General features: G+C 34.0%; 1 protein-coding gene across 7 annotated transcripts in view; it reads right to left on the reverse strand.

The window, feature by feature from the left end:
- The window catches only part of DGKB (diacylglycerol kinase beta), a 701,584-nt gene that overhangs the window by 496,137 nt on the left and 177,549 nt on the right, over positions 1–27,898 (reverse strand). For all 7 annotated transcript variants that reach the window (XM_038556980.1, XM_038556977.1, XM_038556978.1 and 4 more), the window contains 4 exons: positions 25,212–25,352; positions 14,541–14,590; positions 11,269–11,343; positions 7,900–8,019 (listed from right to left, as the gene is read on the reverse strand). In XM_038556980.1, coding sequence (XP_038412908.1) covers positions 7,900–8,019; positions 11,269–11,343; positions 14,541–14,590; positions 25,212–25,352 — 386 coding nt within the window. The remainder of the gene's footprint in view (positions 1–7,899; positions 8,020–11,268; positions 11,344–14,540; positions 14,591–25,211; positions 25,353–27,898) is intronic.

Raw genomic sequence — 27,898 nt, forward strand, 5'->3', positions numbered from 1 at the left:
GGATTACTTACAGCTTATAATTTACAATGGTATATTTTTGTAGGTCACAAATTGCAAGTTTTAAAAGATAAACTTTTTAGGGATCTAATTATATTATCATGTTACTTGTTCCTCTTTTGTAAAATGTGATTTTAATCTCATAGAAAGGTGCTAAAATATTAGAACTGTATCACTGTATTTACTTATAACAATTACTATGGTTATTTGCTGCAATAAAACCTTAGGTTTAAATTAATTCACGTTTTAGCATAGCAACTATAATTATGATTTATTTTTCTAAGTAAAACTATATAATATCATAATAGCTACTTCTCTAATAGGTATTTAATTACATCTATATTGTTCAGATTGAAGTAAAATGAAATAATATGATGCTCATGAGTCTCTTGAATTCCTTGCAAGAAGGTCAAGATACTAAATGAAGTTATTATATATCATTTTCTGCATTAACATGTAGCCCTTGTATACCATCACCAAGCTGTATCAAACTCAGATTAATTGAGACATCACTTACTCTATAGAAACCATTATAGGGCGTGATTTTTCAAGTTAGCCTAGTTGTCATATTTTTCAGAATACATTCACCTAATAAAACTGTTTGATCACCTACTGTGTGCTGAGACACTAATACAATTTCTGTAGTAGTGGGACAGCATAAACATGTCCAGATAATTTAATTTCCCTTCATACTAAAATATTAATAATAATGCATCCTGGCCAGCTTTTCCTATTTCTAGTCAAGAGATAAAACACCAAATCTGAAGTACTTGATTAAATCCATAGTAACTAATTCTTACATTAGAACTAGAAATGTCAAATTTGCATCATAATATGAAACATTAATGAAAATGCTTCCTGGGACATAATTCTCCATGGGTGTCTTGAATTTCTGCACATTTTGTAAGCACAAGAACTGTCATTTTTTCCAGGCTATCTTTTCAAAGATATTTGAAAAACAAACAGCCTTGAGCAATAGAGATGTACCTCCCTCCAGAGGAGAGGACAGGTTTACTTACTGTCTGGCATAATAAAAATAAACTCTCCTTTCTAGGAAAAAGTTAAGCAGGTTTCTTTACTGCACATTATAAGAGAGTTAATTTCTCAAAGCCAAGGGTTTCAAGCTCTGATGCTGTGCACAGTGATTCTTTGGGCAATACTCCTGATCATCCTTGTGAGACTCTATATACCAGGAGAACCGGCTCAGACATGCAGCTCCTACATCTTACTTTGCTATAAATAAAGAAGTCCTTTGCTTCTGTCCTAGGTGTCTCCTGTCCTCTGCCATTACTCATGAAATGTTAGCAAGCAAGCTTGTTATCTTACAAGTAGGGTGACTCTCAGACTCTTCACAGTTCTTGACAATGCTCAGATTTTTTTTTTTTTTTTTTTTTTTGGATGAAAGACTAACAAGCTCTCAACAAAAGCAGTTATGTAGAGAGTGTCATGGAGAGGACATCAGAAGACAGTGGTGTTTCAATTTTCTTCCACAACTTAAGAAATAGGTTTTATAGTAATTTCTGAATCCATTTCTGGTTTGTTTGAATCACAAGATTTCTAATATCATTATTATGTGAATGGACCGTTTTACATATTTGTTTAGCATTGCTCTATTTTTCAAACTGCCAATATTTTAAAATTTCTATTCCTTCGGCTAAAAATAAAACATCCTGAGTGAAAAGTTTAAGTAATGGGGTTGTCAATTTAACATACAGATAGGGAGATAGATATAATATATAGATACAGGTAGGTAAAATCAGCTTAAACTAACATTCCTAAGTGAAAAGAGGGAAGGGAAAAAATCTAATTTTCATATGTATTACTGTTCTTATAATCCTTGTCATTTTATTTTTAAATGAGTGTCCATTACATGTGAATAAGCCTCATCCTGTTGAAGAGCACATATGGACTAAGTTAGCTGGCATTTTCCTTATCAAAAAATAAACAAGTCGGAACGTGGGTGTTCTGTCAATCAGAACACTTAGCCATGTTACAGGCTGCAACTGAAGTACAAATCCATTACCCAGACATAAAATACTTTACCAAAAAACAAATTAAATAGCTTTATAGCTCTTAACCGGATACATTGCCAAAATATGCAAAGGATGAAATATGTATGTGACTTCGAGAGAAGAAATTGAAACCAGGAGCCAACTATTTCTCAGCAGTGCAAATTATACCCCAGCTCTCTGTATTTTCATGTCTTGTCTTGTTTGTCTTATTTAGATGGTAAACTTAGTGGGGGGTGGGGAGAATCTGTCCCTTACTATATTCTATCAGCCAGTAAAGCGTATTCCTATTAGTACTTCTACTGCAAATAAATATTTATTGCCATCAAAAGGAATTCATTTTTTTAAACAAGAAATGATGAAGAAATCCAGAAGGTTTGATTCTTGGCCTACTATGAAAATGTGGATAAGACATTTCACCTCTCTTCTTATTTTCCTCTCTAATAAAATGAAAGCACCCACTTTCCCCTCCCAGGCCATGGTGTGAGGTTTCATTATACAATACCTGTGAAGTCAATTTAGCTCCTCAGAAGACTGGTGTTATATAAACAGCAAATATGATTACCATCATTGGGTTGAGTTGTGTAACATCCCAACATTTCGGCCAAGGTTTGAGAAGAGTGTTTGCAGGTTTACTATACTTTGTTTCTTAAAAATTTTGTTCTCACTTTATCATTATTACTAGACATCACTCTTAGTAGAAATTTATTCCTGGTATTAGTAAAACACTATGTTTCAAATTTAAAGCAGTTCTGTTCTGCGAACCAATTACGACAGGGAAGTACTTTATGAAACGTAGGCAAGTTCGCGCGGAGAAGAAGCTCCAGGTTCTTCCTCCCTTTTATTCCCCTAGAAGTCAAAAGGAGGTTTCGAAGGCAAGAATGCCTTTTGGAACTTTTTGGAACCTACTTCGTTATCCTAGTAATTTCTAAAGTTTTAGTTTTTCCCTAAATGCATCCAAGATCACAGATCATGTTCAAGTGAACTAGAGCTATTATAAATAATGTCATTTTTTCAAAAGACCTCAAGGAAAAATTTCACTAATGTCATGGCCAAAATGCTCTTAATGCCCATACTTGGCCACATCCCTGTTTCAACTGACTTCACTTAAAACACATTTAAGGGCTAATGTTTCAAATTAATTCCAACACATTAAATAATAAGGACCATTAAATCACCTTACTTTTCTGCTCAAGGTCTCTAAAAAATTACAACAATGTGAAAGAAACTGCTCTTTTAGACAGAAAGATGAGCCACATCAGGTCTAGGCAAAGAGAATACACAGAGACATTTTAAAATTCTGAGTGCAGTTGTAATCAATGGCGTATCTCCAGACTTTCTGAAGTTAGGCTCAGGCCCTGCCATTCTTGGGTTCAAATGCAAACTCAACAGCATGGCACATCACATAGTCATTTTCCTGGAATGACCCAACCTGGAATCTCAAGAATTGTTGCATTTATCCAGCTTCCTAATTTCTTTCTAGATTGAGCAATATATAAACAGCAAAACAACATCTCAACAAAATTAAATTTTAAAAAATAGAGTGTGAAACATTAGTCTTCCAAATATAGCTTAGTCTATTAAGAATGCATCATCTTCAGCTCTCCATTATACTCAGAAATTTCATCAGGAAATAGATTCCATCAGAAATCAGGAGGCATACCAAAAGATTACTTTTACTTTGCTGAGTCAGGTGAAAAAAAATATGTCCTGAAACATTTTGATCAACAGCAAAGTTTAAATTACATATAGTGTTTAAAGTCTAGGAATCTGAGAGCACATATAGAGAAATCAAAACATATATCCATTCAAAAACCATACATGCCAGATGTGGGGACTACAATCTAAGATTAAGAAGCTAAGGTATTCTTATATTAAGCCAAGCTCCTACTAAAATGTGTATTTCTGTTTTTATGATAATATGAATTCAGGAATTTTCCTGGAAAAATCTAATAATGATCCAAGATTACAAATACTAGGAATTGGGACATTATTAATTATCTTGTTCATCTAAGAAAAGGAATGGCTAAACCAATATTAGAAAAGGAAAAGGATATTCTTGCCTAGCTTCTTCCTGTGTGTCCAGAGAGGATGACTGGCTAGCACAAAATGACCTACTTAGTTTATAACAGAGCCAAGGTAAAGATACCGACTTGATGAAGTTCACTGCTACCGTACTATCTCTTCATTCATCTACATGTCTTGCTGGGGTTGTCTAAGTGAGTGAAATAAAGGGTACTAGATTCCTTTCTCCTAAATGACTAAAAATAAATTGAAACTCTTTCTGTTTGTAATAGGATTAGTGACAGAATAAATTAGAAGTCAGAAAACTATGGCCCTTGGGTCAAAGTGGGCAACCTACTTTTGTAAATAAAGTTTTATTGGACCACAGCCTTGTTCTTTCCTTTATTTAGTGTCTGTGATTCCTTTTGTGCCACCATAACAGTGGAATTGAGCAGTTGCAATAAAGACCTTACGGTTCACAAAGCCTAACTTACTCACTCTCTGTTCCTTTATAGAGACTACTAATTACTAAAGCAGAGTTTAGTGCTAGATATAATTACTTTAAAATGAAATATTTTCATTCAAAATTGAATTTAATTTTTCAGTGACATGAAAGGAAGAATAAGTCTCCTGTATAAATGACTATGCCTCAGGTATGATCAAAATCACAAGTGCCATCCAAACTCTCAGTATTCCTTAGATGTAAGACAGTGTACCATTTCATGTTGGGTATGCTAAGTTTGATAGACTTCTTATAAGAGAAATGAAATGACTCTTATTCTCTAGCATTTGATATAGAATCAGGTTCTGATAAACTACATTTCCGATTTTGGTGCCAAAACAGATAACATTTAAAATAGAATAGCTCTTAAAATTCTGTTGATAGAGAAAAATAAACTACACTGAAATCACAACCATTCTGCTTTGTTTTAGAAGTAAGGATTACTCTCTCAGGACAATGTTCTTATCTGTGTAATTTGGCTGGTACACCATAGTCACTTTCAAATACACCATGGTATTTAACTTGCACTATCAATTAGAATCTACTCCCTGAGCTCATAATTGACAGAAGACAAGAATATATAGGACAACATAACAAGATAGGCTGCACAATAAATGGCTGGATTCAACCTAAAGCTTCTAGATTTCCAATTTGATTAGCAAAAATGGGGTGGGGAGGGTTGGGGGGATTGAGGGGGGAATGGCATCATGAATCAAATTCTCTACAGGTAATAACATAACACATTAACTGCCTACAGAAAAGGAAATAAATCTCAATTACTAAAAAAAGGCCCTCATCACTCAGTTGTCATTGTGTCATTCTTGCTTTGTAAAACACTTTCCATGCCTTGGAATTAAAAATCTGTTTCTAACAAATAAATGCTCTGTTTTGTGATCATAATTACATGGCTTATACATTTTATTAAAAGACAATTGCAATGATTATTGGCTTATTCTTAAAAAAAAAAAAAAAGCAGAGGAAAGGGATTTAACTCTGAATTCTTCACAAGGGAAAAAAAAAATCCCATCTCATAGTTCAGCTGATCTGTAAATGTTAAACGATGTCGCCCTGCCATCTAGTGGCCTTCTCTGGGAAACACAGCTTCAAAACTACTGGTTACTACTTTGAAACCCTGAATTGATTTTTCCTGTTAAGCCCAAAAGCAATCTCGTATCACTAAAAACACAAACTGTAAATTTAAGAATATTTATAAAGTAAATTAGATATATTTACTATAAATCCATGACAAACACGTAAATTTATGACAGAGAATTCTCAGTCAGTTGAAATAGTTACTACTACACCAGAAACTGATGAGGTATTGTTTCTTTAAGAGTTTGAATTAAATCCGTAAAGATCGGTGGAATATATTTACCCATGCTATTTTCATAACTTTACAAATACCTACATTTATTAATTTAATTATTTTAAAAATCTAAACAATAGCTTCGAAAGATGAACATCATTTCAAAATCTTTCTGTAATATTTTAAATACAGATGACTGAGTCTTCACTTCTGCGTTTTGCTGTCTAGCACCCCAACTACCAAATTGTTTACTTACTCATTCCCGCATATTCTTTCACACTAAAATTCCCACAAATATTTAGAATAAGCACACCTTTAGCTTTAAAAATATAAAATTCTCTTTGAGAGAACTATTATCAGAACCTCCTTGATGAACATTTGACAGCTTTTTCTGTTTAGAGTGTACATGGAACCTTAAAATGTTAACATTTTCTTTATGTTTTGTCTTGACTGACTTACATATACTTTTATCAGAAGGTGTATTAAACAATTAAACATTAAATATTTATAAAAATTAAATATTTATAATATAGAGATATATAACAGATTATTACAAAAGATAACAGGTTACATATAGTATGAGAACATCATATGCAAGGAAATGCTGCTTCATTTATTTTCAAAATGTAGAAATATACATCTATTAACAATAAGATCTATATTATCTTTGTTTTAATATTTACTTGAAGGAACCATCCTGTATATCATCTACTAGTAATTTTTCTCCTCCTTCCTCTGGCCATGTCTAAAATCCTACGCGCCTCATGAAGGGTAAGATTAATATGGATGGAAAAGGATTTGAAGATTCAGGTGAAAAAGAAACAAATGTTACTTTCCTGAAGCCCACTTATATATTCTCAAACTCATATGTAAATATGTACAAACATATTTGTATATAGTCTCACATGTTTTACAAACACAGACTGCAAGATTTCTTGAGGGCTTTTAAAAATCTGGTCTCTTAAGTAATTGTGGTATAGTCTTGAATCTGCAAAATTGCTATCTCTGGTAACAAGAAGTATGAAAAGTATTGGAGTCAGCAGCAAAGAGGTGGACATTATATTCTTGCATCTCAAAATTCTAAATATTGTAGGTGTGCTTTCCATCAGTAATGCTCTTTGAATCTTAGTATACATTTTACTGCATGGATGTTATGGTTAATTCTTGTTCATTAAGGCTAAATACAAAAATTCAGTAGTGACTCACTGAGTTTGAAATTAACAATTACTGAAATTTACATCAAGGCTGAGCAGCAAGATTTGGTTTCTTTTTATTTTATTTTATTTTATTTTATTTTATTTTATTTTGTTTATTCATGAGAGACACAGAGAGAGTGGCAGAGACACAGGCAGATGGAGAAGCAGACTCCATGCAGGAAGCCCAATGCGGGACTCGATCCCAGAACTCCAGGATCACGCCCTGAACTGAAGGCAGACGCTCAACTGTTGAGCCACCCAGGCGTCTGAAGATTTGGTTTCAAAGTCACTCATATATATTCTAAACTTAGGTTAATTTCTTTTCCCCAAACCACTATTTAATTACCACTGGAGGCACTGATACAAGAAAACTCTTGACAAGCTAGAATGTAAGGCTAGCTGACTTGATATGTAAGAAAAAATTATGTGTCATTTATATATAGTATATATATATATATTCTCAAATACCTCAATATATAATCGGCTTCTCCAAGTACTGGTTATCAATAAAACAGATTTTTTTTCATGGGGAGGGTGATTATGGAATGAGATGAAGTACCACAAGAGGCACAGAATACAATAATATTAGGGAGTTTCTTACAATAAGTAAAATAATGAGAAGGTCAATTTTTTTAACTAGATCCTAACTTTAAATAGAGAAATTATGTATTAAATAAAAAGGTAATGCCTAAAATGAATCAATGTGTTTGTGGCAAATATTACTACATGACTTATGAACTCGCATTGTGGCATGCTTATTAAAAGGTCCAGGCACTCACTACATGCTTAATGACAGAAAATGGCCAGATCAATTTATGATCAAAATGTGTAATAGAGAACCCCACTGACTTACCACCAGGCCACCCTCTTTGTGTAAATGCTTACATTTTCCAAGCCTAGCAGGACAAGAAGTGGAATTGTTGTCATTCCTCCTTGGATCCATTCCTCCAGAGAAACTGTTCCGTCATGATCATAGTCAATTTCTTCCATCATTTCATGGAGGATCTAGAGTAGAGAAGATGAGGAAAAACTTGCAATGAATCAATAAAATAAATTTCATATGAGAGAATAAAGCATTTAATGTAATTGGTTACAACAAACTGGCAGCTAAGCATGGTATACAAATAAATATCTAGGTAACCTGGTACAGTGTCAATCCAATAACTGAGTATATAGTGGCTTCGTAATGATTTCTAGAACCTGACTTCTTATACTATTCAACTTTTAGAAATAATTGCTTAACTTTTTAATACTTTCTCACTGAATGGTACAGCTAAAATGAGAAGGTATACTTTAAGGGTGAAAGTGGTCTTTAATTGCTTTTTCTAGATTTTTTTAAATTCATATATATGCCAGATAATGTCTGAACAAATTAACTTCATGCCAAAGAGCTGAAATGATTATTTGCTAAGTGGTAAGGGGTGAGGAAATTAAGTTGCTTTTAATTGCCTATCAGAACTTAATAAAGCCAAGAAGTTAAACCATCAAGTCATTTTTGATTAGATTTCTTTTCTAAAGAGGACTTGTACAAAGTGCCCCAAAATGTTCTCCACAGTATTCCTTAGTAATACATTTGTCTCTCAGTTTGATAGCGGTAATATCCGTATCGAATCCAAGGGATTGTCATGAGGCTTAAACGTGTTAATATACTGTAAATGTCTTCAAAGAGTAACTAATATGTAAGGTAAGTGTCATATAGATGTTGTTAATGTTATAGTAGCAGAAACTATATGTGAGTTGTGAACATATTACCCTTGGTTGCTGGGAAGGTGAAATGCTTCCATTCAACAGCACCAAAATGGAAACATGGTACAGCCCCTATAAAGAAAGTATTTCACCACCCTTATCTAATACAGAGATTTTAATAAATTCAGGGAAAAAAAGAAATACAAAGAACAGTAAGACAAAAATGTGAAAGGTGCAATAAATGGAATACTTGACATGTTGACAGAAGTGCTGTTTGCTTAAAAACTCCTGAACTTAGTAGGTTGGTGTCTTTCTTCATGAAGTATTTGAAAATCAGGTTATTTTCCTTCATACAAATTTAAATATAGGTAATGAAAAGGAAGAGACTTTTTGGAACAAAGTGGTACTGAAATATTTTATTATTCCCAAAATGAAAAATGAGAAATTATTTAAAATTTGGAAAACTGGTATAGGATCTTGTTAAAGGGCTGTCTGGATGGCTCAGTTAGTTACCATCTGGCCTTCAGCTGGGGTCATGATCTCAGGGTTCTGGGATGGAGTCCCACATTGGGCTCCCTGCTCAGCGGGGAGCCAACTTCACCTTCTCCCTCTGCTGCTCCCCCTGCTGTGCTCTCTGTCATATAAATAAATAAAATCTTTTTTTTAAAGTTCTTGTTAAAATGTCCTGCCCCTTGAACACGTTCTGATGAACTAGTAGAAATGAATAAACGAAAATGAAAACACAGAGCATTGTTTCAGATGGTTGATGCTTTCATTTGGTACCCAATAAATCTAATGTAAGAGCTTGGCTTTGTTTTTTTAAAGATCTCTTCCAAGGACATCTCAATCTTCCCTATTGACTGCCATGGACCTTAAATGTTCAATTATCTTTATTCACATATGCAAATTGATCAGGTCTCTAACAACATGTACAAAGGTACACACTGGTTTAAAATGGGCCTTAGGCAGGATGAGGCAGTCGCTATGAAAGCAAACATACTGCCCAAGGTAAGTCTTTTTATCTTCACTTTCTACAATTTATACTACTCATAGAAGTGGCAGATTTATCAGTGTGTGCCACAAGTGACAAATAATGCTATGTAATTTATGATTTGTATTTTCCCGTAAGTACTTGTCATAATTCGACTGCCTAGCCAACAACTGTTCCCTTCTTCAAATCATCCAAATCCCCTATTTTCTCAAGCGAGAGTCCCCTGGTATTTTTCGTGGGGAAGCGCTGGTGCCCCCTTCTGTTTTGAAAAGTGATAGAAAAACATCTTACTTCCTCCATCACTCCAGGAAGACAAGAGACTTGCCTAAGTTGGACAATATTCACAGGTATTAGGGTGAGTAGGTGGAAAAAGCTGTTTTGGATGAACATAACCTTAAAGGATAACAGAACTTAAAAGAAGCCCCTTGATTTCAGTGAAAATAGTATTAAGATGATTCAAGCGGTATTCTTAGAATGAAATACATGTTACCACTACTTTATTATTTCATAGATAAACAACAACTCTGTGAGCAATATCTGCATTATGCACACAGGATATCTATTTCCACATCCCCTCAAAAGCAAAACCAGTTGAATTAAAACTTGGAAAACCCCAATCCCGTAAGAATGGTGTTCCTCCCTTCGGCACAATATTGCATATGTTTGTTGTACTTTATTGGCACTAGTTTCCAAAGCAAAGGAAATGCTATCACAGTTCTCTTATCATACAGTCATGCCACTGTCATGCTGTTATAAGGCTTTTAAAATTCATATAAAATGTAAATATAAGTAATTTCTATTTGCTTAATTCATTTACAATTTACTCAACTTGGTTGGTTTCAAGAATAAAGTAGTCAATAATGTACTTACCAACTCTCCCCAAAATATTACTTGTAACTAAAGTCAAAGTTTCTCCTAACCAAGCATCTTTTAATATACATTTGAATAATGTTGTACCTCTGGAATAAATCTATTAAAAATAAGAAGTTTTTTTTTATGTTTTTATAAGCCTCTTGGATACTATTTCTTCAAACAAATTATTACAATTTTCTAGCTCTATCTTTAGCTGAAGAGCTATCGGGAAGTTACTTTAACATTCTGGAGGCCCAATTTCTCTATCTGTAAAATAAACAAAACAGTAGTCTATGTCTCAGAGAGTTGCAAGCACTGAATAACACAAATATAGGAACCAACACAGTGTACTGTACCCACTAAACTGTCATCATCTTCTTAATTGACTTCATCTTCCTATAGAATGAATCTTTAGCTATTTCCATAAAAGGAAAATCATAGAAGATCATGAATAACATATATTAATTCTAACTAGTTTATTGCATGGCATAACCTTGGCAGTATCCATCAGCAGCTTTTGTTACCTAAAGATATGTGAGACCACCATTCAAATAAATTTCCATGAAAAAGAAAAGCCAAAGTTACTGCTAAGAACACCACATATATCTTTTCTTGTTCAGAAGACACTTTCGCTATTGAATGTAAATAGTCACTTAGGGTCATAAAAGAAAATATGAAAGGGCCTTCTAGAATATAGCCAACAGTTAAAATATCCATATACCTACTGGATTAAGTTCAGTGACATCCCACTCCAGGTACTCTGCCACATGCATCATCTGACTGATGATATTTTCTAGCTCCTGGAGAGGAGAAAGAGAGAGAAGAGGGAGGGTGAGAGAAAGAGAGAATGGATACAGGGTCTTTGTAAGTCTTTCAAACTTTGACTTGTAAGAATTGTTTTAACATGTAGCTAAAAAACTAAAAGTTACAAGATTTATTAATATATTATATAGAATTTATATATATAAATTAATTCATATATATAATATATCCTTTTAACAGTCTGATTAACTCTACATGAAAGAAGCACTTGAATATAAATTTATTTTGTATTTTGTCTAGAAATTTTCACCAGGAGAGGGCGCAACTACACAAAAAAAAGATTTTCTTTCAGTAGAAGATTTCTTTAAAGAAGAAAATCTGTCTTTGGAAATAAACATCTGATGAAAGTAGAAGCAGGCATATTTTCACAAGATGTGATGTTTAAGTCACTGAGTGTCCTGACCCTTTGGTTTGGAAACAGGTGTGGAAGGATGGAAGGAAGTGTTTGAGGGTAACTGAGAGGTTTATTTTTATTCTGACACAGTGAAAACGTATATTGACTGTTCTAGCCATTAATTGGTATAATTTGCTCTGCTAGAGGCGTGTTCAGGGTCAAGGTTTGGAGGGTAAGTACATGTAGAGTTTATTTTATGAGGAAATAGAATTTTAGTTGGAATTTTCATATTAGTGTGCTCAAGTGTCAACTCTTTGAAGAATGATTAGTTAATACATATGCCTTGACTAAATAAATTAAGACATTTGCTCATACCTATTTATTTAATACTTTAGTTTTCCCCTATCTCCAGAAAAGATTAAACATACTTTTGTACAAGATAGTAATTTAAAATATAATCCCTGACATAATTAAAAGTGGTGTCTTACAGTATAATAACTTAAAATACAAAAAGTATAAAAGAATAAGGTTTGAGAGCATATTAATAAAAAATTATTCTACTCAAACCTCTAAATTAATACATATAGTTAATATTCATAGAGTGAGGAAGGAAATATCGTAAAAAGAGGTTTTCTTCTGAGGGACAATGGATCCATCTGAGAAACGGGTGAAAAAAATGTAATCATGGGAATAGTGCTTACATAAACAGATTGCCCCAGAAAAAAATATGAATATAAATATGTTTACTTATAACAGTTAAGAAAATTTTTAAACTAAAATACCTGGAATTGTAGGTTAGAATTGTGTGTGTGTGTTACTCTTTTTCTTGCCTGTTTATGCCTTGGTGGTTTGGAGTAGTGAAAGTCCCTGGACATGTTTTTATGAATGGAAACTCTTTTAGTCGACTATTATGTAAGAATGTGACATTAAATAAGTCATTTAACCTAAGACTCCGCTTTCTCATCAGTAAAATGACTATTCCAATCTTACCTAGTCCGTAGAGTTGCTACAGAGTAAAAAAACTATAATATGAAATACACTTATACTGCTTGGTATACTGCAAGGGATCAATAAACATTAACTAGTATTATTACACATAGTGGTCAATTTTCAAAATGCCAATTTTCCTTTGTTTTGCCTCCAATATGTAAAGGGTTACACCTTTAAATTTCCAAGATAAATGACATCAGAATGTGCAATTTCAACCTGATAGTGAAGGAAATATACTGGAGTGGTAAGTTGTCTGGAAAAAAAACATAGAAATGAAATTCAGGCTTTTAATTACATAACAGATTAGTTTGATCCTAAATAAATTTATTTATGCCCAACTTATTGTTTAATATTAGGGGCATAGTTTTCAATATTGCAATATACTATATGTTAACAATAATAACAAAAAATGGCCAGAGACCAAAAAAGCATTTGACTGAATTTTCCAATCAGTTGTCAACCCATGGCTAAAAGCCTAATAAAGAAACATCCTTTTAATTTAATTAAAAAGAAACATTAAATAAAACAAATTTGCATTTAAATATAATTTGCATCAGTATAGTCAGAAGTGCTACAATAAGCATATGGAAATATATAGAAAGTCTAAACTCTTAGCTGTGAAATGCCACCAGAAAATGAGCAATATCATGTAGCCTAATATTCCTAAATGGATAACCGGACACTACAAGGCACTTAAAAATGATAGCATTTGAAAAATTGAAGAGACTTAAACATAAGGAATTCCACAATCACAGTATCAATTTAGATTGGTGGCCATTTCCTAAAGTAGGAATTATATATTTTTCTCTCTCTCTGGAGAAGCTAATGTGCCATTATCCTACTCAGTGTTACATAAATATGTATCTGACTTCATCGCTTTGCTTATAGAATTCTGTTTGGCTTCTGACGAGGGAGGTATATTCGATGGGAAGGGAAACGCACTCATTATCAGAAGTAATCTTCACTTTAATCAATTTAAAAATATCAAAATGTGTTATTTAATGTACCTGTGTACTTCAAAATTTCCATAACCTGACTACTATTTTTTTTAGTTTTATTCTATTTCCTTTATAGAAAAGTCAATAATATGAAAAAGATGTCATTAACAAATATAAAATACATAATTGGATGGAAACTGAAATGGATTTATATTTGAAGCAGTGATTTGTGCAGTAAAACTAAGAATCTAAGTACTCCTCTGAAAACTATCAATGATTTGTGTATATTACAAATACAATAAATATTTAATTATTCCTTTCATTTAAATCACATGGAGATGGTATTTTTCTATTGCTTTTTATGACTAAAATGATAAAGAGTACAAGTTGCATTTAAATTGGATGAGACATTTTAAAAAGTGGAGTTTGTTAAAGCAATTTGTAAATATATATACTTTAACAGCATAAATGACTAAAAGACTTTTAAAATGTGGAAAATGATAAAATGATTAAATAGAATAAATAGATTTTTATAATTCCTTTCAATTTTACTGGTATTCTGGTTATTTTTCTTAGTATCAAACCTCAGATTTTTTTTTTCTTTCTAGATCAATGGTCTCAACTTTCTCATGTATTATTCAAACAAGGTTGGAGTCTTTTTTATCTTTCCATGCATTAAAAAAATCACTTTTTTTTCTAGTAAAATTATTCAATAGGACAACTGTAATCCTAACAGTTTTTTTTTTTTTTTTCAGCTCACTCTTTCAAAGAGTCAGATGAGCAAAATGCTGTGTGAGTGCATGGACATTATATTAAGTCTGTCTTCTGTGGTAATAGCTATAAATTTATTCATTGCATTTTTCAGAACAAACTCCTTTGAAATTTTCACAGAAAATTTGAAGAGAAAAATTACCGAGCTGTCCAGGAAGCCATTCCCATCTGTATCATAGAGACGAAACATAACTAGAAATAAAAGAATTGTTGAAAAAAAAATTAGAGGCGAGTAAGAATAATGTTAGTATAAGACATATTCTTTACAATTTCTATTGTGTTGACAGCAAACATCCAATCCTCTCCTATTTGGAGAAATTGATTTATAGGATCATTTCTCAAGTTAATTTGAGGATAAATTAGTTAATAAAAATATTAAATATATATGTCTATCAATGTTATATATCTAGAAAATGAAAATAGGTATTATTGCTCTATTTTTTAATTATAAGATCTTTAAATGACAACTCAAGAATAAAAGAAGAGAAGGAATTTTAAATATTCAGAGTCTGGATATGTAAGGGCAGAGAGTAAGAAAAAACAAACTGATTAGAGGTCTGGGAACCAAATTTGGAATCTGTTATCCACTAGTACATGAGCGTAGCTGAACACTATCTTATCTGTAAAATGATTTTCTTATCTGTAAAACCTGTCATAGGACACACTTGGGAAAGTTAAGGGAGGTGATACACACAAATGCATATCCAAAGCTGTAGATCACTACACAAATATGAGCCATTGTTTTGATTGATCCCTAAGCAGCATAGGAAAGGATTTGTGCAAAATAAGGGGATTTTCCTGATAGAGGACAGCAAGACATAAAATGCATTATTATCATGGTTATAAGGGTGTACTTGTTGCAATCTGAGGTGTACATTCATAAGGTAACCACTCTTTGAACTAAAGAAGGAAGAAAAAGAAGAGTGTTGCCTCTGTCATAGTGAGCACAGGAAAGCAGGAGGATGGAGGGCCTCACTAGCCTGAGGATTCCCTCATAAATTCACACACCACCAGGAGACTACAGAAGAGGCTGCAGGTGCCATTTTAAGATAAACAGAAGAATGACACAGCTGTTAAAACAGAGGAGTGGAAGTGAGAGTTTTTGTTGGGTTTGTATAATTTCTGGGAGAATCTTGATGTCTGGGGTCTGGAATATAAAATAAAGACATTGATAACAAGGAGGAATAATTATGCAATAACCCTGATCATATATCTGTTAACTAATTATTATCTTTGTATTTAAAAATAATTATTATATCTCACCAGTCTAAGATATGACTATTTATTTATAAGATGCCATAGCGAGTCTGCATACAATTAATAGGAAAAAAATGCTTACAATCTAATCATCATGTTCTATTTATTGTAAAATGCAAGAAGACTTTAAAGATGTTAAAATGTAAGGGGAAAATGTGTACCTATCAAATTAAGGGACATAATGTTATGCTGGCTAATGATGTAAATATCTTCATTTGCAAACCATAATGATTACCATTTCTCATATACCCAATAAATAACAAAAATTCATGAAAAAAAAAAACAAGAAAACTATCAGAACATGGGTACTAAGTAAGCACTTCAAGATTTTCTAGTAAAGCAGAATAGTAAAAATCACTTTATAAGCGACAAGAATTCACACATCACTCAAAGAATGGATTCAGTACCAGGAACAAGGCAAGTACTTTAAAAAAGTCTAACTGTATTGTAGAATGAGGGGCACTGGTGACTCTATAACTTCTCATTGTAATAAATGACTGCTAAACCATTTTTAGATGATTAGATATATGGAAACCCTACTGGTAAACCTTCTTGGAAACATGAGCTCAAAGACATACACACTAGTGGACTCTGTGTGGGGGTATGTGCCATTCACTTTTGGCAGCATCTGAAGCTTCCTCCTATGCTCTTAAAGCCACACTTTACAAAATACAGTGACAGATGAAACACCAGAAACCCTTTTTTACTAGCCTGACTTGAAGGTAGAGTTTGCACATAACCCAGGCCCCATTAATCAGAAGAAAAACCCAATTGATCAATCAGCTGCTAGTGACCCAAAAAAAAAGAGGCTACAAAAATTCATGTGAGTAGCAGTAGTAACAGTGATCAGAGAGAGAGCAACCAGGGTCCTGGTTGTGTCACAGGTGTTGGCAATGAAGTGTTCTGCTCATACACAGAGAGGCAGCAGGGGGGGTTTCCCCAGTCCAAGTTTGTACTTAATTTCATCACTGATTCTAGAGAAGCATCCTCCAGATCTGGTTCTCTGACTCTCCTGATGATTCTCAGATTTTCTCAATATGATTTAAAAAATAATAACCTGGGGGGCCCCTAGGGGGCTCAGTGGATCAAGCTTCTGATTCTTGACTTCGGCTCAGGTCAGGATCTCCAGGTTGTGAGATCAAGCCCCCCCAACAAACTCCATGCTGGGCATGGAGTCTGCTTAAGATTCTCTCTCCCCTCTCCCTCTGCCACACATCCCCCTCTAAAAAATAGAATAAAAATAAAAAACAATAGCTTTACTAAAAATAAAATTAACTAAAACTACACTGATTTTCTGACCCCCTAGTGATACTGTGCACTCAACACTGGCACTTGTTTCACATCAAACATAAAGATTAGGTCAAAATAAATTTTAAGTTTAAACTAAATTTAAGTTAAACTTAAGTTAAACTTTAAGTTTAAACTTTAACATTAAACTATAAGAGTTCTAGAAGAAAATATAGGAAAATATCTTGGCAACCTTAAGATAAGCCAACATGAACCATAAATGATTTTTAAAAGAAAAAGGTAAATTAAGCTTCATCAGGGTTGGAACTTCAACTCATCAAAAAATAAATACATAAATAAGTGAAAGAAAAGAATTAAAAGAAAAAGAAAAAAATAAGCCAGCCACAGACTTGAGAACTTTCCAGAACACATGTATCTGACAAAGGGCTTATTTCTTGAATCTATGAATAAACTCTGTAACTCAGTAATAAAATGAAAAACCACCCAAATAGAAAAGGCAAAAAAAAAAAAAAATGGAATAGATATTTCAAAAAGTGAAGATACAGGAATGGGGAGTCAGAATAAAGTGCTCAACATCACCAATAAAATAAAAATTTAAACCACAGAGACCATCATATTCTATTAGAAAAAGGGCCTGGAATTCAAGTTTGTTTGTATTTTTCCCCCTCAAGACCAGCTCCTCAAACCACTTAGCTTCCCAGCTTTAATTATTTAGAAATAGTGGCAAAGTCCAGGCTCTCCTCTCTCAGAAATTTGACTCACATATACAATATGCCTTGACAATTCCCTGAAGTTTTCAAACACTTAAAAAAAATACTATGTCCAAACTTTCTAGTTGTTCCAGTAGGGATGTTGGTCTGAAAACACTTTGTTATTATCTGAAGTAGAAGTCCATATATTGAACACTAAATATAATGTACTCTAAATCTGACCAAGTCAAAATCAAGAATAAAAGTTTTCTTTGGTCCTGAATAAGAAAGAGAAATTCTAGGATTTTGATTTTCAGAGATAGGTCTATTTTCCTATTTTAAAACTGTAGTGGAGTCATGCAAAATAGGAAGTATTGAACATGCCTATCCACCTTGGCTTTTCATTGAAATGTCATTATAGTAAGGTACAGGATCGGCCTAAATCAACAAGCACAAAAAAAAAAAATGTGAGAGGAAAAAACCATCAAGTTTAAGAAACTGGGAAACAAATGATGACTGATTAGAAACCGTAAGCTGGTAATGAAATAGCAAAGACTTGCCCAGAAAGGGTGATGAAATGGAAAACGAAGTGATATTCTTCACAGAAAGAAGACAGACCCTCCAATACCACTCTTCACACCTTACAGCTCACAGTTTGCCAGCTCCCTACCCCAGCAGAAGACTGGATGCCTGGGCTCAACAGCACTCAAACCAAGGGATGCTGAGCTCAGGATGCCCAGGACTTTTGAAGGCAGGGGTACTATACCAAAAACAAGGTATTCTGTGAAAGTCTAAATATTGAATATTGAGAGTAAAAGTCCACTCTTCCTTATCTCCAGGGAGCCCCACTTAACCCTCACCCATACACCCACCTACAACTCCACACCAACCAAGGAGTCCTTTCAAAACAACTCATTTGGGGAAAAACAACAGCAACACAGCAGAGAGGAAGAAAAAAATCCTGTAAGAGGAAAGTTGCAATCCCCAAAACAAGAAGAGGAGCACATCAGAATCACGCTGAGAACAAAATGAATCCTCTGTGAAGATAAAAGCATAATAGAAAAAGTAAAACAAAAAATTATCACAGATGTTGAAGATGTCCCAGATATAAACAAACAAACAAAAAAGATACAGGAGAAGATAAGTTGGAAAATAAGAAAATAAAGAAAAAGGGATGCCTGGGTGGCTCAGCGGTTGAGTGTCTGCCTTTGGATCAGGTCATGATCCCAGGCCCCAGGATCGAGCCCCACATCAAGCTCCTTGCAGGGATCCTGCTTCTCCCTCTGCCCATGTCTCTGCCTCTGTCTCTCTCTCTCTCTCTCTCTGTCTCTCATGAATAAATAAATAAAACCTTCATAAAAAAAAGAAAGACAAAATAATTCAAATTCCTGTCTTGAAGTGTCAACATCCACAAATAATGGTTCCGGGAAGACAGAACAAGTAAAATAAATGAGAAAATAAAAACGAAAAGAAAAGAACAAAGGAAAGGCATAAATTACTAAACCAGAATTTATGGTGGAGGATTTGGAAATTGATTAATTAAATAGAAATAGAGAAACTAATGAAATAAAGAAAAAAGACAGTTATCAGCACCATGGAAAATACCTATCTTCAAATATTATTATAAGATTATTTCTTCTGAGAATTTCAAAGTGAAGTTAGGCTCCAAGGCCAAATGAAACATTGAACAAATAGTTCTTATTCTTAAAACTAAAGTTACAAGGATATAGATTTTTAGGTGCAAAAATATTTTAAGCTCAATATTAAAATTACTCTGTCAACATGATAGCTTCCAAATGTGGGTACCTTTTTTAAAGTTCCAAGCTAGTTTAACCCACTTTTTTTCTATTTTTATATTCATGTAATTTCCCTTTATATTGGAACAATTATGCACCCACACATGAATTTGGTTAAAAGATCAGGGCAAAGGCATATTATGCAATATAAGGTTCATTCTTTATATCTAGAACTTCTTCTCTTCCAAAAGATTTGTAAGTTTTCAATCTGTCTATTTTCTCCTTGAATATCCTACTAAATACACTCTGGTGTTTTTATACTTGGCATAATATATTACTGACAATAAAGATATTAATATTGACTTTGCTATTAAACATTAAAAAGTGTATTTTTAAAGGCATTTAAGCTGGAATTTTTTAATTCACAATTTTTTATATACTTTAAGACCAATCGAATAAGTATTCTGGGCAGAGGTGAAAAAAATTAGCTGCTTGAGTTTGTGACATCTAATGTAATGAAGCAATATTTTCTCCTTTGTTTCCTTCAGAGAAATGATAATAAAGATAAGGACAGGAAGCTTTTCAAAATAAAAAGGGCACTTATACAGTAAAGCAGAAATCTCAGGTATTAGTCATAGCCAGCTAACCTAATGCTATAATTAATAACCAGTCTCTCTGGGCTTTAGTTTTTTCATTGACACTATAGGGTGACTGACGACCTGATCTTTAGGATTTCTTCAGTGTTAAACCTAACGGTTCTACAATTAATACTATACATAACAGTAACTTTAACATAAAGATTAGTCTTCATTATCTGTGAGTCAATTATCTATTTTGGGTTATTTTCCAATCTATTTCTCTAGTGATACATTTTCATTAAATGTAAGCTAACAAAAATTATTCTTTTTAAGTCACTAATAACTTATAAACACCAATCCGAATGTGAACAGTATATATTGTAAAGTCACAGTTTAGGGGCCTGGATGGCTCAGTTGTTTAAGTGTCTGTCTTCAGCTCAGGTCATGATCCCAGGGTCCTGTGATCCTGCTTTGTGTCAGTAGGCTCCCTACTCAGCAGGGAGTCTGCTTCTCCCTCTCTCTCTGCCCTTCCTCCCGCCTTGTTCTCTTTCTATCTGTCTCTCAAAAAAATAAATAAAAACTTTTTAAAAAAGTCACAGTATAAATTAATTTAGTATTATTTCATGCCTTAAATAATTCACATTATTTTTCTCTTCTCAAGCACCCATTGATTTCAATACAATTCTATTTAAGTATCATTTACTGAACATCTGTCTATTGAAATATACACACACGTGGTAGGTGCTAGGGTGGGAAGTTAGACACAGTGCAAGGGTGTAAGAAAATGTAAAATGAATTTGATTAGGAGGTTGCAAGAGGATTCATGACATGAGCTGGGCCTCAAGTGTATACTGGACTGGGCCTGATATATACTGAGAAAGAACACCCCCAGCAAAAGGACATTAGAAGCAAAGGTATAAAGATTGAAAAGTTCGGGGTTTGTCTGATGATTGACAAGTAGATCCATGTGATGGGGACACTGCCCATGGTTATGTGTGCAGGTCAAAGCCAAATGCAAGATTGGCAAAGTAGATGGGGGTCAAGTTAAGGGCTCCAGTTTATGTCTTATTCAACAGGGAACTATCAAAGAGATTGCATTCACCCTGAGTCAGAAGACAAAGAGGAAAGAACATGTCTGGAAATTGACAAGTTTTAGGTAATTTGAAAGGAAGTTAGAAGAATTCACACCTAATGAAAGAGATGATGATTAATAGGTAGGTGTTGGAAAAATGAAGCATCTGGATTAACTTTTACCTAGAAGAAGTTGACGACTACAGAAATACTGAAGGCACTGTGGGCCAGCTGAGGTCTTGAGCATTCTACCACCTACAGAATTATCTTATTTTACTAAAGCTCTGCCACCTTGGCATACAAGCAAAGAAACTGGGTGCCTAAAACTAAAGTGTCAAAGAATGATTGGCATCATGGATTATAGGGTCAGTCTACAGTTGGAAGGATGAGGGTCAAAATAGCACCAGGCAAATTCAGGAGGAAGGGAAATGGTTAAGAGACAAGAATACTTATTTATATTTCACTGAAAAATCATTTATATGAATTAGTAAATGTGAAGGAATTTATGTGAGCGAATATATTGCTTTATTTAATCTTCATAGTAAACATATGAGATAGATATTACTATGATTCCCATTTTACTGTTGGAGAAACTGAAGCCTACAGAGTTTGCTTGTTTGTTTTTAATGTGTCCCAGTTCCTCATAAGTATCAAAGCGAGGATGCATTCAATTAGTGAAACCAAGAGTCTAGGCTCTTAAGTACTGCCTATGCTATATTTAAATTAAAAGTAAGAGAGGGAAAAGTTAAGTGACCATAGTCTGTGGTCAAAGTAAAACATCAGAGTTTAAGATTTTAGAATGAAGGCAGTCTATGGAAATTACAAGGCATGGGGTATTGTAGCAGAAGTGGGTGGCTAAAATAAAATGGGAGTGAGGTCACAGAATTTGAGGATTGCAAGGAAAGTAAAAAAAGAGAGCTACTGAATGGCTCTCAACAAAGTATTATAGCAGGTGTAATGTGAAGAGGGCAAGTCAGCCTTGGTAGAGTGTTCTCATCCATGCATCAGGATAGTTGGTAACTGACACCAACAAGGACAGAGAAAAAATGGAATCCTCCACAACCTCAACACATACACACAAAAACACGCATGTGCATGCACACATGCCTAAACACTCTATGAGGTTCCATGGCAGCAGGTGAATAAACACCACCTACTTGATAGGGCCTCAACAGAAGCAACGTTCTCAGTGAGAAAGTATGATTGGAGGAAGCAAAGTAATGTGAAGAAACGGCATACTATCAGTGGAAAGTTCAAGAGCTTTTGTTTGTTTCTTTTCATTGAAAAAAAAAAAAAAAAGATCTTTATTCTAAACATTGTGTAAATGCCTGGCAGAAAAGACAAGTGGGAAGAGGAGAGGTGACAGTTAAGTGACGAATTGATTTACAAGACATTATTTTGGGGGGAAAAGTATTCCTTTTATAAATATTTACAACAATACCATTATTTTACTGAATAACCCAGGTAAAAGAACCTACCAAATTCAGCAATTCTGAGAAACAATCGTCCTTTCACAGAAATTGTGTGTGTGTCTGTTTTCATGGAACAGAGGAATGACAGAAACCAGTGCTCCTCAAAATGTGGTCCCTGGAGCAGCAACATTAGCATTACTTGGAAACCTGTTATAAATGAAAATTCTAAGGGCCTCCCTCTAGGCTTGCAGAATTGCCTATTTGGGGACCAGAATAAGCTGTGTGTTCATAAGCCCTGCAAGTGATCTTATATATGATAAAGTTTAAGAACTTCTGCCTAAGCCAATGTGCAAGCATTCTTTTCTATTTAGGTACCTAGAAATTAAGATCCAAATTTAGCGTTCGCCAGCCAAAGTTAATTACATTAGGCACTTGCTTATATTTATTTCTGTGTTAATTTTAATTACTTTATCCTATTTTTTCTTTCCTCTGGTTTATATTGGGTTTAATAAGTCACAACCCTTTCGGAAATAGGCATATATTAAATTAACCACAAACATTAAAATTCTTTAAAGTATTACTGAAAATGAATTTAAGGTTTAAAATATAAAAATCTAGGACTCTAGAAGAATTCTTTGATGTTCAGAGTTTGTAAATGTTTTATTGTATAAGAGGAACAGTGTCCGGTTCATTGACAAGAGAGCGGGTGAGAAGAATGGATTCTGATTTTACTGACGCAGAAAAAAGCCAGGTAAAAAAGCCATTTAAAAAACAGACAAAAAAAAAAAAAACCCTCTAGAGAATTAAAGATCAGTTTAAGTGCCTCCAAATCGGAGGACAGGAGAGATGAAAACTAGAGCAGAGCAGGGACAGAGGCACAGTCTTCATGTGTTCTAAAGCTGACATTCATCTACTTCGAAGACTCTGATGAAAATCATAGTGATGGTGCCAGGCCCTAATAATTCTACCTATGACAAGAGTCTGAAGCAACAGTTAAGGAAACGGGCAAACATGCATGGATCTGATGCAGGCTTGAAAAGGAGCTGGAAACTTTAAAGACAGAGCAGAGGGAAAGGGGTTGAAAACAATGAAGAAATATAAGTGGCACATCGGGTTTAATCAAGTGTTTTTTGGTTTGTTTGTTTGTTTTAAAGATAGATTTATTTATTTATTTATTTATTTATTTATTTATTATTTTTTTTTTATTTATTTATTTATTTTTTTATTTATTTGAGACACACACACAGAGAGGCAGAGGCATAGGCAGAGGGAGAAGCAGGCTCCTCGCAGGTAGCCCGATGTGGGACTTGATCCCGGGACCCCAGGATCACGCCCTGGGTCGAAGGCAGACGCTCAACAACTGAGCCACCCAGGTGCCCCTCATCAAGTTTTTTTAAATGATTTGTGGGTTAATATTCTGCCTGCAGTTGTGGACAAAGGTTATTGACTCATAAACTGAAAACTTAAATGCATGCCTCTTAGGAATCCTACCTTAAAAATAAAACACAGTTGACATAAAAATAATTAAACTGCAAAATAAAGAGCATGTCAAAGAAGACATGCCTTCATTCGGTCTCAGACATGGAAAAAAAAAGTGCCTTTGTATTTTTAAAATCATCCCAAACATGGACCTGATAACACCTGAACAAACGTTCTCCTTGGCTGTCGCTTCAATACAAATTCCCTGAAAATTAATATTTATTTTGGAACGAGAGAGATTTCTGTATGTCCTTAGGAATACAAATAAATCTTGAAGTGCAAATATTCAACATTTAAGAATAATAAATATGTATTTTAAGAATGATGTTAAAAGGTTTATTCATAACTTACATAGGTATGACTTAGTCATAGCAAATTCTTTATTATTAAGAGGAATATGATAAACATGTTGCTATTAGATTTAACTAAATATGCTTTCAAATCATAATTCTGAGATTTCACAGTGTTCCACTTTTGCTTGAAAATATCAGATTTAGGATTTACTATCTCCACTATCATTTCAATAGCAAGATTTTTAATTCATTTTAATGACATCCAATATAATCAAGTTAATCAGATTATTGAACAAGCCACCAGCTCTATGGTTAGCAGGGGCTTTGGAGACAGATGAGATTATTAAATGTTCAGGCTTAGAGTAAATATTTGAGAAATATTTTCCTGCATTGCAATGAGTATAGCTTGCCACCAGAGAGAGCTCAGACACTATACTTTATTAAAGACAGCAATTATTTCCTTTTGACTAGATAGAAATTCTTATTTGAAGTACCTGCTATATTGAAAAAACACAGAGCTATTGTTTATTTATAATATCCAGAGTCACCTCCTATACATGAAACTCGTTTTGGCATGTGAGAAGTCATTTATCCTTGGCAAAGAAAGCATTAGTGTTAAAGTTTTCAAGGAAGATTTCCAATAGAGACTCACGTGTGTGTGCATACAGTGAACCCTCTTGTTAACTAGGGGGACAACCTGCTCATATACTAGAAATAAAGCGTTTTTCAAGACAACTCAAATGTTCAACTCAAAACAACTCAAATAGTTTCCAATATCATTGTGTTACCAGTCAAGAAAAAATCATTTGACAGACCAACATGCTCAAAAACCACTCCATAGTCAAACAGAACTTGAATGAAACCTGAAATGGATAGATTCATAATATCATGTGTCTGATTTCCAATTGAAGGAATTTTTATTTTGTAAACAAAGTCACTTTATTTAATGGAAATTTAGACAACTATAGTAGATACAGTTTTAATTCATCAATATCTAGTCCCTTCCCAGCCCCCTGTCATGATAAGTAAACTAAATAAAGAAACACATACACTCGAGTTTATCCTCAGGTCTTCCTCTTTCAAGGAGAGACAGATAACAGACAATGTCCTTCAGATGGATTACTTCTGGGGAACACGTATTTGCAGGAGAAGTACGGGGAGGGGTGATGGCACCTTTATTCATTCTCAGACCTGGAAGAAAAATTTGCTTTTATATTCTTAAAAATATCTACAGTGTTTTCAAAGAAAAAGACAACTAAGAAAATAAGGTAACACATAGACCATGTAGGGAGCTATATATATTTTAGGTATATAATAACTGAATTCTCTGGAACTAGTATATACTCTAGGATAGCAGAGTCAGACATATTCTATGATTAGTGTAAATAATTCAGAATTTTTGGGTATTCAGGGACATGGAGATTGCTCTGCCTGCCTATAAGAGTGTGTTAGGGTCAGAATCCTTTTGTCCAGGGTGAGTTGGTAGACAGATTTGAATGCATGAAAAACCACTTTCCTCTTCCACCTTTCTCTGCTTTAGGAAGTAACAACTATAAATCAGCTAAGAAGATATTTAAAAATTGGCCTTTAATGAAACAGTGAAGAAGAGATTTGAGTCTGTCACAATATGATTTATATGTTGATAATCAGGAGTCATTCATTCATAAAAGCATATATTTATGTCAAATATTTGCAGGCACCACGAATAAAAAAATATATCCTTTTTCCCATCAAGAAATCTGCCCATGAGTAAAAAAGAGAACATAAACAAAAATCTGCTTGAACATGAGAAGCATTTACTTAGAAAGGTAAGAACATATGACTATACTTTAGTTTTAATATGGTCATAACTTTATTTCTGAAACCCATTCACTGTGCTTATTCCAAGACAAGTGTAGAGAACTCTGATGATTGTAGATTATCCGGCCAGATACTGATGGAACTGAAACTCGTTTACAATACATGGTTAATTCCATCTAACAGAGAAGCCTGTGTACCTGACAAAACTTGAAGGCAAACCCCGATTATCCTTTAAGATTCATTTGGCAACAGGAGATGTTTGGGTGAAATGGCTAACGGGCTGAAGTGGCTGCTAGATTCCTAATCACCCGGGAGTAACTAGAATGGAGGGAATAATCCCAACCAAATAGAGTTCTACAAGCCTATCAGTCCATAGCATGCCTCTATGTAAGCCACATCTCTCGCTCTTGTCTATGTCCTTTGATGAATAACTGATGGAATACCTGGCATCTCCTCCAGCCGTATCAAGATAGCCAGCATATAATTTAATGGATTGTGAAATTACTTTCATTGTTCGCAGTGGTAGTAATCAAAGGTACCATTTATTGAGTGTCAAATATGTGGCAGGCACCGGGCTGGAAGCTTAAAATGGATCATCTCACTTAATTCCCATTAATTATGTGAGGTAGATTGCAATATTCCCATTTTCCAGTCTTAGAGTTCCACAGCTCCTAAATCCATCCTCTTTATTTTACACTAATGGATTACACACAATTTTTGTTCAAGATCAAGAGTAAGAAAAACAATTAAGTTAATCCAGCAGAATCCTTTTATCTTCCCTCCCTCCCACCCCCTCTCCTCTGTCTCTCAACATTAGTAGGTTCCATACCAGGCCCCAAACTGTATTTTCTATGTTAACCTATTCTCTTTTCTTCTATTTCATTCTTAAAATTCTGTCAAAGAGCCTCTCAACTGAATTCACCACTCCTTATTGGGTCACAACCCTCATTTTGAAAAACACTGCTTTACATCTTTCAGTTTTTTGTTTTGTTTTGTTTTTTGTTTTTAAGATTTTATTTATTTATTCATGAGAGAGAGAGATAGATAGAGAGAGAGAGGCAGAGACACAGGCAGAGGGAGAAGCAGGCTCCCTGCAGGGAGCCCGACATGGGACTCGAATCGGGCCTCCAGGATCATGCCCTGGGCTGAAGGCGGCGCTAAACCGCTGAGCCACCCAGAGTTCCTCCCCCCCCACCCCCCGTTTTTTTAACCAGAGTTGTACTTATTTCAAATACAGCTCTATGCTTCACATTAATTCTACTTCTGTTTATAACTATTAAAAAAGGGATGTAATTATAAATTGATTTTTCTTAACAAAAATGTCACTATCTAGTACAAACTAATATAGATATTTTTAAAAACAAAAGAAGGCAGAGAATTGAAGACAATTCTGAGTTTAAAAAAAAATATATATATATATATGTATATATATAACCAATTCTACCTAACCAACTAAAGCTTGGCCAGCTGCAGGAATAAGCAGTTTTGACTCATGGTAAAAGACATTCTGGCGCTGACCTTTGACATGACCATAACTTCCAGACTTGGAAAACACAGCACTTGAATTATGATCAGATAAACTATGACCTAACTCATCCTGCCTGATGAGCTAATCCTCTCTTCTCTCCTTTCCTCCCCCTTATGGTACTGAAATGATTTAATCAGCTTGATTTAACTCTTATACAAAACCTCAGAACAAAACAAGAAAGAGGGAAAAGAACATGTTATGACATTCATTTGAAAGAATGCCAACCACATTATATATTTTCACTGATTTAGAACACCTCATGATCATTTGTTTGTATAAAACTAAAGTGTATGGTATTCCTTTATCAGCTTTCATAATATTGAATATAAACAGTTTGGAGACTGTGAGGACCACAGAATTTTCTGTTTGCCTTTCTTGTAAGTAATATACATATTGAACAGAAGCATAC

Source organism: Canis lupus, chromosome 14, assembly GCF_011100685.1.
Source record: "Canis lupus familiaris isolate Mischka breed German Shepherd chromosome 14, alternate assembly UU_Cfam_GSD_1.0, whole genome shotgun sequence".
Classification (NCBI taxonomy): Eukaryota; Metazoa; Chordata; class Mammalia; order Carnivora; family Canidae; genus Canis; species Canis lupus.